Source organism: Bubalus kerabau, chromosome 23, assembly GCF_029407905.1.
Source record: "Bubalus kerabau isolate K-KA32 ecotype Philippines breed swamp buffalo chromosome 23, PCC_UOA_SB_1v2, whole genome shotgun sequence".
Taxonomy (NCBI): domain Eukaryota; kingdom Metazoa; phylum Chordata; class Mammalia; order Artiodactyla; family Bovidae; genus Bubalus; species Bubalus kerabau.
Window position 1 is genome coordinate 17380772 of NC_073646.1, and position 17470 is coordinate 17398241.

A 17470-nucleotide genomic window follows, 5' to 3' on the forward strand; every position below is an offset into this window, starting at 1 on the left:
ACCCCTTGAAAAGTGGCTGTTTACACAAGCACATCTGACATGAGAGAGCTGGAGAAAGCCCCTGATTGTATGTTTGGATCCTGATCTGATGACAATAGCTGTTACGATTTTCTGAACACTTATCCTGTACCAGACACTAGACTAAGCTCTTACTGTGTTCACCCATTTAATCTCATGATAAGCCCATGAAGCCAGGCCAGTGCTTAAGGTCTGAATCTGTCTTCTCCAAATACTAGCGGTACAACCAAGTGACTTAATTTCCCTATACTTCAGCTTCCTCATCTGTAAAATGCATATAGTGAGTATGTGCATGCGTGCTTAGTCGCTTCAGTCGTGTGCGACTCTTTGCAACTCTATGGACTATAGCCTGCCAGCCTCTTCTGCCTATGAGATCTTCCAGGCAAGAATACTGGAGTGAGTTGCCATTGCCTTCTCCAGGGGATCTTCCCAAACCAGGGGTCGAACCAGTGTCTCCTGCATTGCAGGTGGATTCTTTACCACTAAGCCACTGGGGAAACCCTATAATAAGCGCACCACCTTGTAATATCGGTATGAACATTAGATGAGTTCTTACATGAAGTGTCTGGAACAGAGTATGCACAGTACAAGCAGTGTTGTCATTATCATCTGTTTTCACAAATGAGAAAACTGGAGCTCAAAAGGTAAGAAGACTAAGCTACATCCTCACAGTCCATTCTACTATCAAATTCATTGTCAAGGCCCCACCCTCCCCTACATTCCCATTCACAAAGCATCTGGGTTACACTCTACAAAGCGCCTGCCCTTTGGATGCCTCAGGAAGCAGGTTTGGGAGCAATGGTGCTGGAAACACAGCTGGACATGGACGGCCTCTCTACGGACACCTACCCACCTGCCCACAAGACCACCCCCTGGGGAGCTCTGCCCCGTTCTCCCTTGCCACACTGCACACTTTTCTAAAAGGACAGAGGCACGCAACTCGATCCAAACAGCAAGAGAGAACACAGCAAGCAGGGCTCCTCAGCAGGACCGCACAGGTACACATTTATTCTAAACACGTCCCATCCTCACAGCCCACAGAGAGGACTTAATGTTTAGTGAGTACAGTTTCTATTAAATAATTTTTCTGGTGAATGGCCGTAATCTCTTGTTACTCTCATGGCTTGTTATTTTATTGTTGTTGAATACTGAGTATTTTGAATATGTGGCAACTCTGGAAGTCAGATTTTCCTTTCTCTGCCTGTTATAGGTTGCTGTTGTTTGCTTGTTTAGTGACTTTTCTAAACAATTTTTGTAAGGTCTGTAGTCAGTCTTTGCCACTGAATTCTGTGTTCCTTTATCTGACTGGACAGCTACTATTTTGGCAGAGTTACCTTAAATATTTGAAGCCAATAAAAGAAACGAAGAACTTTTTTAGACAACAGAGGATGAGACGGCTGGATGGCATCACTGACTCAATGGACGTGAGTCTCAGTGAACTCCGGGAGTTGGTGATGGACAGGGAGGCCTGGCGTGCTGCGATTCATGGGGTCACAAAGAGTCAGACACGACTGAGCGACTGATCTGATCTGATCTGATCAGGGCACTCCTTGAACACCTAGTAGGCTGCTTACAACTCTGCCTTCACTTCTCTTCCTGCTTCCACAGGGCCTGAAGGCCAGCATGACATGAAAGCCCAGATTCTTCTCAGGCCTTTTCTGAATATGTGTCTCACGTTAAGCCTGCACATGGCTTTCTCAAGTCCCAGGCACACAAAGATGCTTTGAAAAGCTCTATGCCCACCCATGTCTCTTCCCCAGCCTCTCCCTTCCCAGGCTTCTTGTTCTATTACTTGTCCCAAGTATTGTCCCTTGCTCCAGGCTGCTGAGGCCAGTAGCTGCCTGTGCTTTTAAACACTTTCAGCAAAAGCCACAGAGAGGTCACCCCAGCCCTAGGAATGCCCTGAGTAAAGAAATAGGAAGCCTTTCCACCTTCCTGCAGGCTGACACCACAATCACAGTTTTTTGAGAATAAGTTCCTCTTCTGGCACTTGCAGTCAGCATGAGAAATCTAAGGCCCCCTTCCTCAGGGCCATGGAGCACGGGGGATGGTAGGCGGGCAAACTGAAATGCCACTGCACCCTCTTACCATAAAGCAGCAGTTTCTCTCTTCACCAAGCTTTCCCTTGGTGGTTTTAAGTTTTTGACTAGATTTCAGAGTCCCCCAAGAGCTGACTCTGAGGCTTCCCTGGTAGTCTAGTGGTTAACAATCCACCAGCCAAAGCAGGGGGAACACAGATTTCTGGTCCAGGAAGATCCCACATGCCATGGAGCAGCTAAAGCTGGTGAACCACAACTTCTGAGCCAGTGTTCTACAGCCCTGGAGCCACAACTACTGAGGCCCTCGAGCCTAGACCCCATGTTCCGCAACAAGAGTGGCCCCCGCTCTCTGCAGCTACAGAAAGTCCACTCACAGCAACCAAGACCAAGTGCTGACAAAAACTCTTTTAAAAAAACTAAAAAAAAAAAAAAGCTGATTCTGACAGTCTTCATCATTAATTGTTTAGAGGATAGGATGATCCCCTTGGGGCTTCCCTGGTGGCTCAGATGATAAAGAATCTGCCTGCAATGCAGAAGACCCAGGTTCCATCCCTGGGGTTGAGAAGATCCCCTGAAGGGAATGGTTACCCACTCCAGTATTCTTGCCTGAAGAATCCCATGGACAGAGGAGCCTGGTGGCTACAGTCCATGGGGTCACAAAGAGTCAGACACGACTGAGTAACTAACACTTTCTGTGTTGCCCTGGATTTCCCTATTCCAACAATTTTGGTTGCCCAGCACCTTTTAAGCACTCTTTATGTGTTTGGGGAAATTCCTATATTGTGACTCTACAGATCCCCAAGGTTAGGATCTTGTTTTTTCCCATCTCCCTCGCAGCCAGTAATGCACTTCGATCCTAGCAAGATTGGCTCTGTATCTCAGAAATACATCAAAAAAAATAAATGTATTAAGGAACACAAGGGTGCTCTTGTCACTCAGGATTATATGCTTAGCACTGGCTCAGCATGAACTGTAATCCTAAATATCCTATTTCATAATACTGTTCAGGCCCCAAGAATGTTCTCACTTCTTGCCCTAAAATCTCTAAACAAAAGGCAACAGTATCTGAATCTCACAAAGGTTTGTGGGGAGTGGCCTCTGCCGGTATTGCAGACACACACCTCTTCAGAGGATTCAAAGAACTTGAGCACTGGAAACACTTATGTGAGAGAAAGAACAAATTAATTAACTTCTTAATTAACTTCTCCCTTCTCAAGTAGCATGTGTGCCTGTGCAATAGATTCTGCATAACAAGCACCACTTTCCCACAGTGCTGAACATCCATTTTTCTTTTGCTCTTCATGTTCCTGCTTGTTTATGAGGAACATTTTGCAGTTTAAGTAGATCACGTTGATCAGTTATGTTCAACTTTTTGCAGCCCCATGGACTATAGCCCGCCAGGCTCCTCTGTCCATGGGAATTTTCAGGCAAAAATACTGGAGTGAGTTGCCATTTCCTACTCCAGGGGATCTTCTTGACCCAGGGATCAAACCTGGGTCTCCTGCGTCTCCTTCACTGGCAGGTGGATTCTTTACCACTGAGCCTAAGTAGATCCTATCACTTTCTAATTTGTATATATGAGATCCAGAATTTCTTTTTGGATAGAAATTTCTATTCTTCTTCACATAAGAAGTATAAAGCGATACCAATTCCTTATATTAGCAACTAGATTGACAGTAAATACCAGGTAAAAAGTCATGTAACAGAAATACTACTTAATAATGAAATATTACATAATAAAACTTTTGTGTTTGGTTTTGCTTTTGGGCCGCAATGAGTCTTAGTTGCAGCATGTGGGTTTTTTTTGTTTTTTTTTTTTTTTTGAGTTGGGGCTTTCAAACTCTCAATTACAGCTTGTGGAATCTAGTTTCCACAACTAGATCGAACCAAGGCCTCCTACATTGGGAGCGTGGCGTCTCAGCCACTGGACCATCTGGGAAGTCCCCAGTAAAACTGTTTATAAAATTGTTTTCGAAACAGTAAACTAAAATTTCTCGGATTTAAACAACATTGATTTAAAACTTTGATATTCAATACTTATATAATTTGTATTTTGCCCTGTAACTTTAATACTTTTGAATACTTTAGAAAAGCAACTTCATTGAGGCTTTACAGCTTTAACACTTTTTTATTTTTATATTTATTTACTTTATATTTTCTATGAAAACATACTCAAATTCTTATATTTTGAAACTAATTACACTTTTTTGTCTTTTGGATCATTACAGCCTGTAGAATATAAATTATATAAAAACTTTTACTCTATTTAGTGATTTTATGAAAAATGAAGGGCAATAAATTTTATGGAACATACAATAATTTATAAATTATGAATGTCTTTCTCACCCAAATATTGCTGTCCCATCATCTTGCTAAGGATATATGCAATAGTTCAGTTTTTGACATTCTGCTAACTTCATCATATAAAACCAAATTTATTTAGGGTTTTGCTGTTATGAAGCTGTCAAGATACAAGAGAATATACTTTACTAAACATCTTGTTAGCTTGACTTATTACTTTTAAATACACAGACATATGACACACAGGCCTCTTTTGGAACTCTGGCCCTGGCACAGGCTGCTTGCAGCAAGAGTGTGAAGCCCTGATCCCATAGAACAGAGCTTCTCAACCTGGAGTGATGTTGTCCTGCAGGAGAATTTAGTAAAGTCTGGAGACATTTTTGCTTGTCTCAATTGGCATGTAATGAGTTTTAAGACATTCCTTTCTTTCATTAACAGACTGCTAGTGACTATATAACATCCAGCTGAAGACTAGCAGGGGGGTACTCTTTCTGCCCCCTTCTGATGCTTATGTCAGAAGCTTTCTCTATCTCCTTTATGCTTTAATAAAACTTTATTACACAAAAGCTCTGAGCAATCAAGCCTCGTCTCTGGCCCTGGATTGAATTCTTCTCCTCCGGAAGCCAAGAATCCCGGCGTCTTTTCGTGGGTCAACAACAACCTTGCAGAATGATAATCCCTTTTATTCTGCCTACCACCAATTTCCTTTTTGCAACTTAAAAAGCCCCTACTAAATTTCAGAGACTGCTCTAATGCTTGTTGTATACAATTCATTTGTATCAGTGGGCTAGTAATGAACCAAAACCAACGGGTGATTTCTCGCTCTTCTACACTGCCATTGCTGAAAAGCTGGATCTCTGCGTTGTCACCCACACTCCCAGGACGGGGCTAACAGAGCCCAGCACCCAGCACCATGGCAGAAAGAAATGGGGCACACGGGAGTTCTCCCACCAGCCTGGCAGTAACACACATCACTCCTGCTCACAGCTCATGCATTGCCAGAACTAATCACATAGAAAGTATATGTACCCTGGCAGGGGGAGAACCTGGACATCTTGCCAACAGCTCTAATCACCATCCCAGTAGTTAACAAGCGTTGTATTTGATCTTTGTGACCACCACAGGGGGCAGTACTATCATTCTTACGGTAAAGATAAAGAAACTGATACAGCAAGGAATGGCAATTGGCCCAAGATCACAGGGCATGTGAGTGACTAACATTTCATTTCAAAGTGCATTCTATTAACCATCTGTCTTTACTGCCACCTTTAGCTTATTTTCTGTGTGGTCTGCAGTGTGCGGCAGTCCATGGGGTCACGAAGAGTCACAACTGAGTGACTGAATAACAACAACAAAGCATTTAAATCTTGACTTTGCCACTCACTCCCTAGCATCTTGAATAAAATGGCACAGCTCTGTGCTTTACTTTTTTTTCAACCTGAAAAACTGGACCCAACAATAGTAGCCGTAATGCCGAACAGTTAAGATGAAATTAGATGATAACTGTAAAGCTCTTAATTCCATGCCTGGCATACAGTAAACTAACAAACTGAGAAACCTATATGCAGGTCAGGAATCAACAGTTAGAACTGGACATGGAAAAACAGACTGGTTCCAAATAGGAAAAGGAGTACATCAAGGCTGTATATTGTCATCCTGCTTATTTAACTTCTATGCAGAGTACATCATGAGAAACGCTGGGCTGGAGGAAGCACAAGCTAGACTCACGATTGCCAGGAGAAATATCAATAACCTCAGATATGCAGATGACACCACCCTTATGGCAGAAAATGAAGAGGAACTAAAAAGCCTCTTGATGAAAGTGAAAGAGGACAGTGAAAAAGTTGGCTTAAAGCTCAACCTTCAGAAAACTAAGATCATGGCATCTGGTCCCATCACTTCATGGGAAATAGATGGGGAAAACAGTGGCTGACTTTATTTTGGGGGGCTCCAAAATCACTGCAGATGATGATTGCAGCCATGAAATTAAAAGATGCTTACTCCTTGAAAGGAAAGTTATGACCAACCTAGATAGTATATTGAAAAGCAGAGATATTACTTTGCAAAGGTCTGTCTAGTCGAGGCTATGGTTTTTCCAGTGGTCATGTCTGGATGTGAGAGTTGGACTGTGAAGAAAGCTGAGTACCGAAGAATTGATGCTTTTGAACTGTAGTGTTGGAGAAGACTCCTGAGAGTCCCTTGGACTGCAAGGAGATCCAACCAGTCCATCCTAAAGGAGATCAGTACTAGGTGTTCATTGCAAGGATTGATCCTGAAGCTGAAACTCCAATACTTTGGCCACCTCATGCAAAGAGTTGACTCATTGGAAAAGACCCTGATGCTGGAAGGGATTGGGGGCAGAAGAAGGGGATAACAGAGGATAAGATGGCTGGATGGCATCACCCACTCGATGGACATGAGTTTGAGTGAACTCCAGGAGCTTGTGATGGACAGGGAGGCCTGGCGTGCTGCAATTCACGAGGTCGCAAAGAGTCGGACACGACTGAGCGACTGAATTGAACTGAACAAACACTAAAAACTACTCTTAGCCTTACTAATTACCAGGTGATGCAAAGCTAAAGAATCCACCTGCCAATGCAGGAGATGCAAGAGATGCAGATTCAGTCCCTGTGTTGGGAAGATGCCCTGGAGTAGGAAATGGCAACCCACTCCAGGATTCTTGCCGGGAGAATCCCATGGATAGAGAAGCCTTTCGTGCTGCAGTCCGCAGGGTTGCAGAGTTAGACACAACTTAGCAACTGAACAACAAATCTTCAGAAAAAGTGTAACACATTTCTTTGGAAGAAAGTTTTATGATGTGACATTTAAGCTGGATTCTGGGAACACCTCTGGGGAAAAGGTATTCCAGATGGGGTGAGCCATAACCAAGGGCTCAGAGGCGGCACACATTTGAGGGAGATTTAGAGCTCAGGATTAGATTGTCCCTATATTAAAACTGAAACAATGGGTATTAGCTATTTTGGGAAGTAGTGAATCAGACTGGAAAGCCAAGAATCAGATTTTGGGTCTCCCAGAGCTTGCTTTCTTCTGGGTCAGAAGTGGAAAGCAAACTTCCTAGTCTGGGGTAAAGGAAAAGTCACCTCAGGTGTTGACCTGACCAAGTTAAACTGTTAATAATTCTGACTCGCCCAGAGAACTGAGTACTCTTCTATCTTCCCAAGTTACCCCAAAGCAAGGCAAAACAGCCTCCAAATGAGGACTCAGCATGCACTAGCATGGACACAGACGTGCTGCTAAATTGTGGAGGGTCTCCTTGGCAATGGTTTTGACCTTTTGAATTACAAATTTCTTTCAGACTGTGATCAAAGGCTCTGTGCTGTATGGAATGTGTTTCAAAAAAAAAAAAAAAAAGGTATCAAAGTTTGTCTGCCTGACATCTATAGATTCCAGGTTAACCAGGACCTGCGAAGGTGTGGGGCGCCCTCCTAAGACTGACTCAAAGTACATCTAGAGGGTTCAAATAATCCAGGCGTTGTCCTACTCCAAGCCTCCGGTCTCTGCGTTCTGGCAGCAGTAGCACATTAGGAGTGAAGGCTGGGTTCACATCACAGAGAAGTCATCCTGCCAGCAGCAACCTAAACAGTCTCCAGAACCTCAACTCCAGTACATAGTCCCAGGTCATGATACAACTCTTACTGAGAGGGTATCAGAAACAGACTAAGGCCATCTGCTTCCTTACTGGCATACAGAACATGTGCTGTTAATTTCATTAAAAGGTTTCCCAATTGTTCCCACCCTTGTTCATTTTAAAGGACACAGGATCCCTATTAATAGCAAATGGGGCCATTTTCTTGTCCTCATTTTAGTATTTGAAGTCAACACCCGGTATGATATTCAATCAACACGTACTTCCTGAGGGGCTTCTCTGGTGGCGCTGCTGCTGCTAAGTCACTTCAGTCGTGTCCGACTCTGTGTGATCCGAGACAGCAGCCCACGCTAGTAATACAGAATCCTCCTGCCAATGCAGAGACGTTAAGAGACTTAGGTTTGATCTCTTGGTCAGGAAGACCCCCTGGAGAAGGAAATAGCAACCCACTCCAGTATTCTTGCCTGGGACAGAGTATCAAAGGGACAGAGGTGCCTGGCGGGCTAGTCCATAGGGTCACAAGGCGACACAGCTGAAGTGACTTAGCACACAGGTCATTACTAAGGTATCCCCCATGTGCCATTATCAGGCAGACCAGAGACAACAGTAAACAAAACATGGCCTCCATCTACTTAAGAGCTTACAACCTTGGCATTTAAGACAAATCACAGCTCTTTAGAGTCCTCTGGACTAAATTTCTGTGTCTAAACAGCTGTAAAAACATCAAGTGCTTAGTACTGTTTTATGTAACCTCACCTTTCCTTCAGACTTCCCTGGTGGCTCAGATGGTAAAGCATCTGTCTACAATGTAGGAGAGCCGGGTTCGATCCCTGGGTTGGGAAGATCCCCTGGAGAAGGAAATGGCAATCCACTCTAGTCTGGAAAATCCCATGGACAGAGGAGCCAGGTAGGCTACAGTCCATGGGGTCGCAAGGAGTCAGACACGACTGACTTCACTTTCACCTTTCCCTCAATTAAGGTAGATTTTTTCCATTTTCCCCAATGTACAGATAAGGAAATCAAGGTTATTAGGTAGAAAAGCAGACCTCAATCCTGATCTGTTGAGCCCCCCAAACTCATGCTAATTACTCACAACCTTTCAAATATCAGAAGCCCCAAACCTAGACATGCCTCTCAACTTGCTTTTTGGTGAGGCCTACCACATGTGGTTGGGCTTCCCAAGTGGTGCTAGTGGTAAAGAATACGCCTGCTAATGCAAGAGACCCAGGTTCAACCAGTGTGTCGGGAGGATCCTCTTGAGGGCGTGGCGGCCCACTCCAGTATTCTTACCTTGAGAATCCCACGGACAGGAGCCTGGCGGGCTATAGTCCAGAGTCAGTCAGACAGGACTGACGCAACTTAGCACACACACCATATGTGGTTACCAGGCCTGTTTCCCACATCTTACAGTAGGCCCTTTCAGGAAGTTACTAAATGAGAAACCCCATGAGGTTAAGTCCCCTCTTTACCCAAGGAGGAAGCTCAGAGTTATCACTTGTAAGAGTTCACCTTACTCCAAGTCAGCAATGATTCTGCATTCCTACCCTGGAACACCAGTCCCAATTAAGATGTGCTTTAAGTGTGAATAAATGTACCATGTTGATCATTTCAGGCTTCCGAGACAGCGCTGAAACAAATATCAACTTCAGATATGCAGATTACACCACCCTTATGGCAGAAGAGGAACTAAAGAGCCTCTTAATCAAAGTGAAAAACAACATTTAACATTCAAAATACAAAGATAATGGAATCCAGCCTCATCACTTCATGGCAAATAGATGGGGAAACAATGGAAGCAGAGACAGACTATTTTCTTGGGCTCTGAACTCACTGCACATGGTGACTGCAACCATAAGACACTTGTTTCTTGGAAGGAAGAAAAGCTATGGCAAATCTAGACAGCATATTAAAAAGCAGACATTACTTTACCAACAAAGGTCCATAGAGTCAAAGCTATGGTTTTTCCAGTAGTTATGTACAGATTGAGTTGGACCATAAAGAAAGCTGAGCACCCAAGAATTGATGCTTTTCAACTGTGGTGTTGGAGAAGACTCTTCAGAGTCCCTTGGATAGCAAGCTGAAACCAGTCAATCCTAAAGGAAATCAATCCTCACTATTCATCAAAAGGACTGATGCTGAAGCTCCAACACTTTGGCCATCTGATGCGAAGAGCCAACTCACTGGAAAAGATCCTGATGCTGGGAAAGACTGAGGACAGAAGAGGGTGACAGAGGATGAGATGGTTGGATGAAAGGCATCATCAACCTAATGGACATGTTTTAACAAGCTTCAGGAGATGGTGAAGGACAGGGAAGCCTGGCATCTTACAGTCCATGGGGTAGCAGTCAGACATGACTGAGCAACTGAACAAGATGGCACCAGTGGTAAAGAACTTGCCAGCCAATGCAGGACACTGTTAAGAGACAGTGAGTTCTATCTCTGGGTCAGGAAAAAGCACTAGAGGGCATGGCACCTACTCCAGTATACTTGCCTGGAAAATCCTTAAACACAGAGGAGCCTGTGGCAAGATACGTAGGATCCATAGGGTCAAAAAAGTCAGACAAGACTGAAGTCACTAGCACAAACACACACATCATTTCAAAGACACTGCAAACAGCAAAACCCCATTCATTTTTCACATCATCTGTACGGTGAAATTTTACCTTTTGAACACAAATGTTATTTTAAGAATAAAAAAAAAAGTTTCTCTTTACTTGTTTTAATGTGGCTTCCTGAAGTTTTGAATACACATGTGGCTCTTGTTAGATGTATACTGGACAGCACTGCTCTTACTAATTCTGCCCAATTCCTGAATACATTTGGTGATAGGTTTACAGTACTGGTTTTTTAAAAAGAATGACATTTTATAAGAACATACTGCTGGCGTGTCCCTGATATGCCATCCAAATTTACTTTGAGTCTTAGTGAGCTGTAGCACTCTAATTTTCTGCTTCCTTATGAGTACTTACATAATCAACTGTAACTTATCATATTTTTAGGGTATGAAATGTGTGTTCTATTATGCTAAAAATAGGAAAGGCACCACTCATTCAAGGGTTAATTTAAGACTCCAGAAGAGGCAGCTTCACCATCTGGACCCAAACCAGAGTCAACCAAGCAGGGCCAGACACACCTTCCTCTGGTGAGCCACCAGGGTGATGGTGCAAGTTACACCAAAACTTTCTTGTACTTCAAGGAAACAGCATTCACCAATTAACACAAAGGCTGTACACTTCCGAAGACACTCTTGTTACTCTGCTGTATAAAATTCAAAACGACTTAAGGAAGCATCAGAGTCCTCTGAGGCATTTTATTTGTATGTATTACATCCCTAGAAAAAGAATCCAAGGATTTTCCCTCCTGTATGTTTTCGTCTTGCTTCTTCATGGTCCATGATGCCAGCTGAGGTTGTCAGTACAATGAAACTATGGAAAGTTAAAAAAAAAAGTTGGTAAGTTTTCCCTACAAACTGTTCAACATCGAACTACTTCTGGTACAAAAAAAATTCCAACATTCATCAGTGTTTAACATGCGGTCCCAGACATAATGCAGCCTCCACAGGCTGGCAGTGCACAGGCATGACTCCTAGAGCCAGACTCCAGATACACACACAGTCCTGGTCTCAGCTAACATGAGGCAATGCTACCTAAAAACAAAAACTGGACCTCCTCTAACTTCAGAATGTCACTTTCTGCTCTTAAGCAGACACACAGTTTAAAGCATTAAAGCACTGATATAACTTGACAGAAGTGTTTCTGCCACTTACTGTGTGTATGATCACAGGCAAGCTATCATACAGTTACTTGGACAAAGGGCATCCCACCTGGCCTATCTCATGGGTTACTATGGGGGTCAAGGTAAGACACAGAAAATGTATCAACCGGGAGGCATTAAAATTAGCATCCTAATTACAATCACAAAGGACTTGCCCATAACACTATACCTGTTATACAGTAACCATGAAGTGGGAGTAAATTCAACAACACCAAACGTGACTGGGTATTAAAGTTCTTAACCACAAACAGACCAAATGCTTGGTGTGTCAGATCAGGTTTTAAACTGCTTTACCAGAAGTAAATCAGTTGATAATGTAACTTATAAGAGAACTACCATCTTTAAGAAATCAAGGCCATGAATCACCCAAAGCCTCACAGCTTTAAAGAAAATCCAGAATTTGAACTCAGTCTCTTAACCACAGATGAAGATTTTCAAACTGAGTTTGCCCAGAGGGCAATGGTTCAGAAGTCATTCTGGCCACAGGAGGGTATTCATAGAGAACATGTATGAACTATTTGCACTAAGCCAAAAGAGCAGACACTAAAGGGAACGCAATTCTGCTCTCTCTCAGCCAGCTTCAGCTCTCACACACCTCTCAGAAACTAAAACCTAACACATGAAGTGTGGCCACATAGGCACTAACCCACGAGTCAAGCTGTTTGGGAATGGAGACTATTACTACTACTGTTACGTAAAAAAATAAATAAAAAGCTCTGCATCACAGGCATCCACAGCATCAATTTTAAATGAAGAAAATCAACTCACCCAAACTGACGGGATGGGAGCAGGTTATTCTGCCATTTTTCTAGATCTTTGAGTTGCACATCAAATCTAGGGCTGATCACTCCACACTGTAAACAGAAACAGAAAAGTGTTCACACTTCACTAATAACAAATAACACTAAAAAGCTTTTATAACAGAGCATGGAAGCCAACCAACTCAACATTACATGGGTAACTATTCTGTTCAATATTCTATATAAGTTCAATTTGAAAAACAAGACTATGGCTACTTAGGAGGAAAAGCAAACTACTGGAAACATCAACAGAAGGGGCAGAACATAAGACAACACACAGTAGCCAGCAGTGCGCATCCCTACGCCCTGTGGCGCTGTCCTGGCACAAATGGCCAGATTTTAAAGAGCTGAGAGAGCAAGTCTTAGAGCTAAATATGACAACCCTGCTCACATCTCTATTCTACAAATCACTAGCACACTCACCAAGATGCCTTGCATGCTCAGTCGCTTCAGTCATATTCCAGTCTTTGCGACCCTAATAGACCATTCTCCAGGCAAGAATACTGAAGTGGGTTGTCACGCCCTCCTCCAGGGGTCTTCCCCTCCCAAGGACTGAATCTGCGTCTCTTACCTCTCCTGCACTGGCAGGCAGATTCTTTACCACTAGTGTAGCCTGGGAAGACTCCAAAATGCTTAACAGTAAACTGAATGAGACTACAAGATTAGAACTTGGTGAAGTCTCTGAGTAGTTATACTTCCCACTTCCCTAGGCAGATCGAAACTGAAAATGGACCCATCAGGTCCAAGTGCCCCCAGGCAGGAAGCTCACTCAGCTTCTTTTTATCACATCATCCTGGGAGCTACTATTGTCACTTGACTATCAAGGGCAATCCCACACTGGATAGAAGGAACACAGGGATACGACAAGGGAAAACCCAAGCAAGCTACAGTCAAGACAAAGCTTTCTGAGGCCTCTACACTACCACACCCGAGCTTTACGTATTCCAGTAGCAAAAAAAATCCCTTCCGTTCAGCTAGTGTAAGTCCAGCATATCTGCTCTCAAACCACATCAATCTAAGATATGATTAAGGCAAGAATTTTCTTAATCTAATCTTTAAACACTACCTTATTTCCCAGCCCCATTACATTTCCACAATAAGGTATATCCATCTCTTGCATGAAGGAAACTGAGGCAAGAATGTCTTACAAAGCAAGAAAACTGAAGTTAAGAGAAACCAAAAAATAATTCTGGCATTTGGCAGGGCCTGGATTTCAACTATCTATTAGCCAGGATTTTCCAAATAACTTAGTGTATCACAGAGTAAGGATGCCACAAGTGAGTTCCATTTGGTAAATACTCTGTTCAAACTTATTTCTTAAGCTACTATGTACAGTGAGTGTTCACTCTAACCTGGTACAGGGCACTTCTCAAACTGGTTGTTTTTTTTTTTTTTTTAATATCAAATCTTCTGCGGGACAGCTTTAAAATGTGCTATAAGCTATACACCAGAATTAGTCTTTCACTGTCCCTGAGCAGGACTCAGATTTCCTAATTCTCAGTTTCCTAATTCTTAAAAATAGAGGGGAAAATAAACACACCCTCTTCTACTTCAACACACTGTGAGGATCAGAGTGAGAAAACTGAATTCAAATCCTTCCTTGGGATTGGAATCTAATGGTTACAATAAAATAAAACAAGACAGACCCGAAATTTCTTTCAAAAACTCTTCAAAGGCTTCATATCCAGTAATTTTCATCTGACATTAAGTATCTATCCACACTAGAAGCAAATTCACTATGTAAGAAAGCAACTTTGTAAAATAGAAAACTGTTGGACTAAGGAATGACCTTATTAATCAGTCTGGCCCCTGCCACTAATCACTTTCTTGGCCCACTAGCCCTAGTGTTGGATTACAGGAACCTGCCTACAATATAGGAGACCCAGGCTTGATCCCTGGGTTGGGAAGATACCCTGGAGAATCCCATTGACAGAGGAGCCTGGCGGGCTGTCATCTATGGGGTTGCAAAGAGTTGGACACCACTGAGCGACTAACACTTTGGATTACAGGATCTCAGTTCCCTTGCAAATCTGAAAGCTACAAATCTGAACACAGAAAGCAAAGCAGCCACGATGAGACCCCCAACTGGCTTGCAGACTAATACCCAGCCCCCAAATTCATGCAATCCGAAGTCAAAAAAAATCAAACAGATTCAGTAGATTATGCCTACAGACTGACAGGAAAAACAGACCTCACAAGTTATTTACACTAACAGGACTACTGGCCTTGAACCATCCAGGATTCAAAACCAGTACCACCAGTCTCAAGCCTCCACATCTCCCTTCAGATAACCTTATACTCCAAACACTAGGTCAACTGACAATTCTACCAGGAAGTTACATAAAATTTAATGATTTTAATCAATTCTCATTCTTCTTAACCTAACTAGGTAAAACAAGCACAACACTATCTGATTTTACAAAGGCAATATACCACCTTAGACCATTCTCAAGATTCTAAAATGTGGAAGATAGTCAATTCTTACCTTATTTAGCCTGCCTGTGAGGTTCACAACAATTTTCCCAGCCCTGTGATCATCAATGATTTCAAATTCGCCAATGTAACCTGTAGAACACAACTGACTGTATTAAAAAATAATTTTAAAATGAAGACAGCAATCCTCAAAACAATCCACCCTGCAATTTTAAAAGGGGGATACTTTCCTCCTTGCCTTTTCATACCTTCCCACTCCCAAAGGCTACCTAGTGTCCAGGATGAAGAGCTCAGGGTCCTTTCAATGACATGTTGTGGGGTGATGTTATTATCAAGAAAGGCCATTTTAGCTGCCAAACACCTAAACAGTCACAAACCTCCTCCTTTCATCAGTCCTATGCCACTCAGCATTTCTTAAACAGCATCACTTCTCCAGGACTACCCTGTCCACAGCCCAAGTCAACTGCATTAATTACCATGTCTGACTGCCACTTTGTTCCCCATTTTCCCTTTCCAGGCCTCTCTCCACAGTTAATTTCTACAGGACCCATTCCATAGCATGTTTATCCCAAAACATAAAACAGCAAGACACTTACCATGCTTCATCATCACTGTTAGAAACCTGACGATGACTTTGGAGCACGGCCTAATAAGGACCTGGCGTTTGCCTCTCTTTTCGGCATTGTTGATACTCTTGAGAGCATCGGCCAGGACATTCATGCGCACCATTCTGGCTGTTCAGGTAAGACAAAACAGGCGTTTTACCGGCACTGCCATTACCAGGCACCCTATCATTTCCCTACAAACACATCCTTTCCTTTCTGCCTCAATCATGTGGAAGCTTCCCCATTTCTAAGCAGACTGGTTCCCCAGTAACCCCAGAAGGATGTCAACTACTAAAATAAAAACACCAGCCATGGTAGGTGTTATTCGAAATGGCAGTTAACACTCAAACTTGTGGAATTCGGCAGCATCTGTACTATTAACATGGTCCTTTAAACCTACTAACTCAGTGTCAGACTTTTCCCAATAACCCAAAGATACTACTCAACTTTCACCTAACACTCAGAACTGCTTCATTAACATAAAATGTCCGTCCCTGTGCCATCTAAAACTATGCCCAACGGCAAGTACCAAAGTAATAAACTGAAACATTTCACATGTATCACCAGACTGGTCTCTTACCTCAAAGGACACAAACTTCATCTAATAAAGTTTTGAAAGTTAGGAACAGAGGCATGTCTCAAACCACAACAGCAGGACGCCAACCTACTTCCTCCAGCTCAACAGTGTCTTGAGAAGAAACCAGACTCGTTCCCAGCAAACGGCCACCACAGGCAGGATGCAGTTTCCCCTCCCGACGGTCCTCATCTCCCAAGCTCCCGGCGCACCCAAAGTAATAGGAAGCTGCACGGCCCACCAATTCCGTGGCCCCCCGGTGCTTCTCAGAGCCAACGAGCTGCCTCAACCACTAACGGAAGGTCCTGGCGCCCCCCCGGAACGGTCCAAAGCTCCCTGTTCCCAAGGGCTGCGGCCTGCGTCCCAGAGGCCGGGCTCTCCGGGGTTCAAAGCATGGGATAGCCGGGCATGACTCTCCCCTCTGCCTGCCCAGACCCTCGCAAGGCTAGCATCTCCGGCCTAAGAGGCCTCCGACATCCTCGCAGGACACGGAGCGCGAACCCCACACCACAGGATGGCACCGATAACCGACGGATGATATTGGATAGCTCAGAGAGAGATACTCACCGGCACGGAAAGATGGCGGAAAGAGGACGGGAGGGGCGAGCGCACGGAATTATGGGTTACGGGTCGGGCTATCGCGAGACTTTTAAAGCCCCGCCAAAAACAAATAAAAAAGGATTGCCTACTGGAAGGAGGCGGGTGAAGGGGCGGAGCCTCCCGCGGGGTAGGTAGTAGAGAGTCGATGGAATCCAACATCCCCGGCGCGGCATAGGGCAGTCAGCTGGCAAGAGGTGGGGTATTTGCGTAGTTTTGAACTCCTTTCTAGCAGCTAATCGGTAAAAACGAAAAGCTGACGAGGGCCTAGATATTTACTGATTTTTATTGCAGTAACTGTTAACTATTTAGAAAGAATTTTGATACGTGCGTATTTACAGTATCTCTGGAAGGACCCACCCCGATTTCTTAATCGGCAATTACCTCTGAGAAGGGCGTTAGAAACTGGGATGGGAGTCATGCTTTTCTCCCTATTTTTGTTGCTTAGTCGCTAAGTCTTATCGGACTCTTTGTGACTCTATGGACTGTAGCCGGCAAGGCTCCTTTGGTCATGGGATTTCTCAGGCAAAGATGGGTGAGTTGCCATTTCCTTCTCCAGGGGATCTTTCCCATCCGGAAATCGAACATGTGTTTCCTGTGTTGGCGAATTCTTTACTACTGAGCCACCAGGGTAGAGCTTTCTCCCTGTACAATTTCTGTTTTTTGAAATTTGTTTATACTTTTTCAAAACAGTAAAAAATATTTTTCTTAATCGATGCTTC

General features: G+C 43.5%; 1 protein-coding gene across 9 annotated transcripts in view; it reads right to left on the reverse strand.

Annotated features, from left to right (window-relative positions):
• RPS15A (ribosomal protein S15a) overlaps positions 1-17065 on the reverse strand; it is a 106043-nt gene extending 88978 nt beyond the window's left edge. For 4 of the 9 annotated variants that reach the window (XM_055561146.1, XM_055561149.1, XM_055561147.1 and 1 more), the window contains exons 1-4: positions 16719-16869; positions 15569-15706; positions 15025-15104; positions 12508-12593 (exon numbers count right to left, since the gene is read on the reverse strand). In XM_055561146.1, coding sequence (XP_055417121.1) covers positions 12508-12593; positions 15025-15104; positions 15569-15701 — 299 coding nt within the window. In that variant the 5' untranslated portion in view covers positions 15702-15706; positions 16719-16869. The other 5 variants (XM_055561148.1, XM_055561144.1, XM_055561143.1 and 2 more) reach the window with 5 other exon arrangements.
• Between the last annotated feature and the right edge of the window lie 405 nt (positions 17066-17470).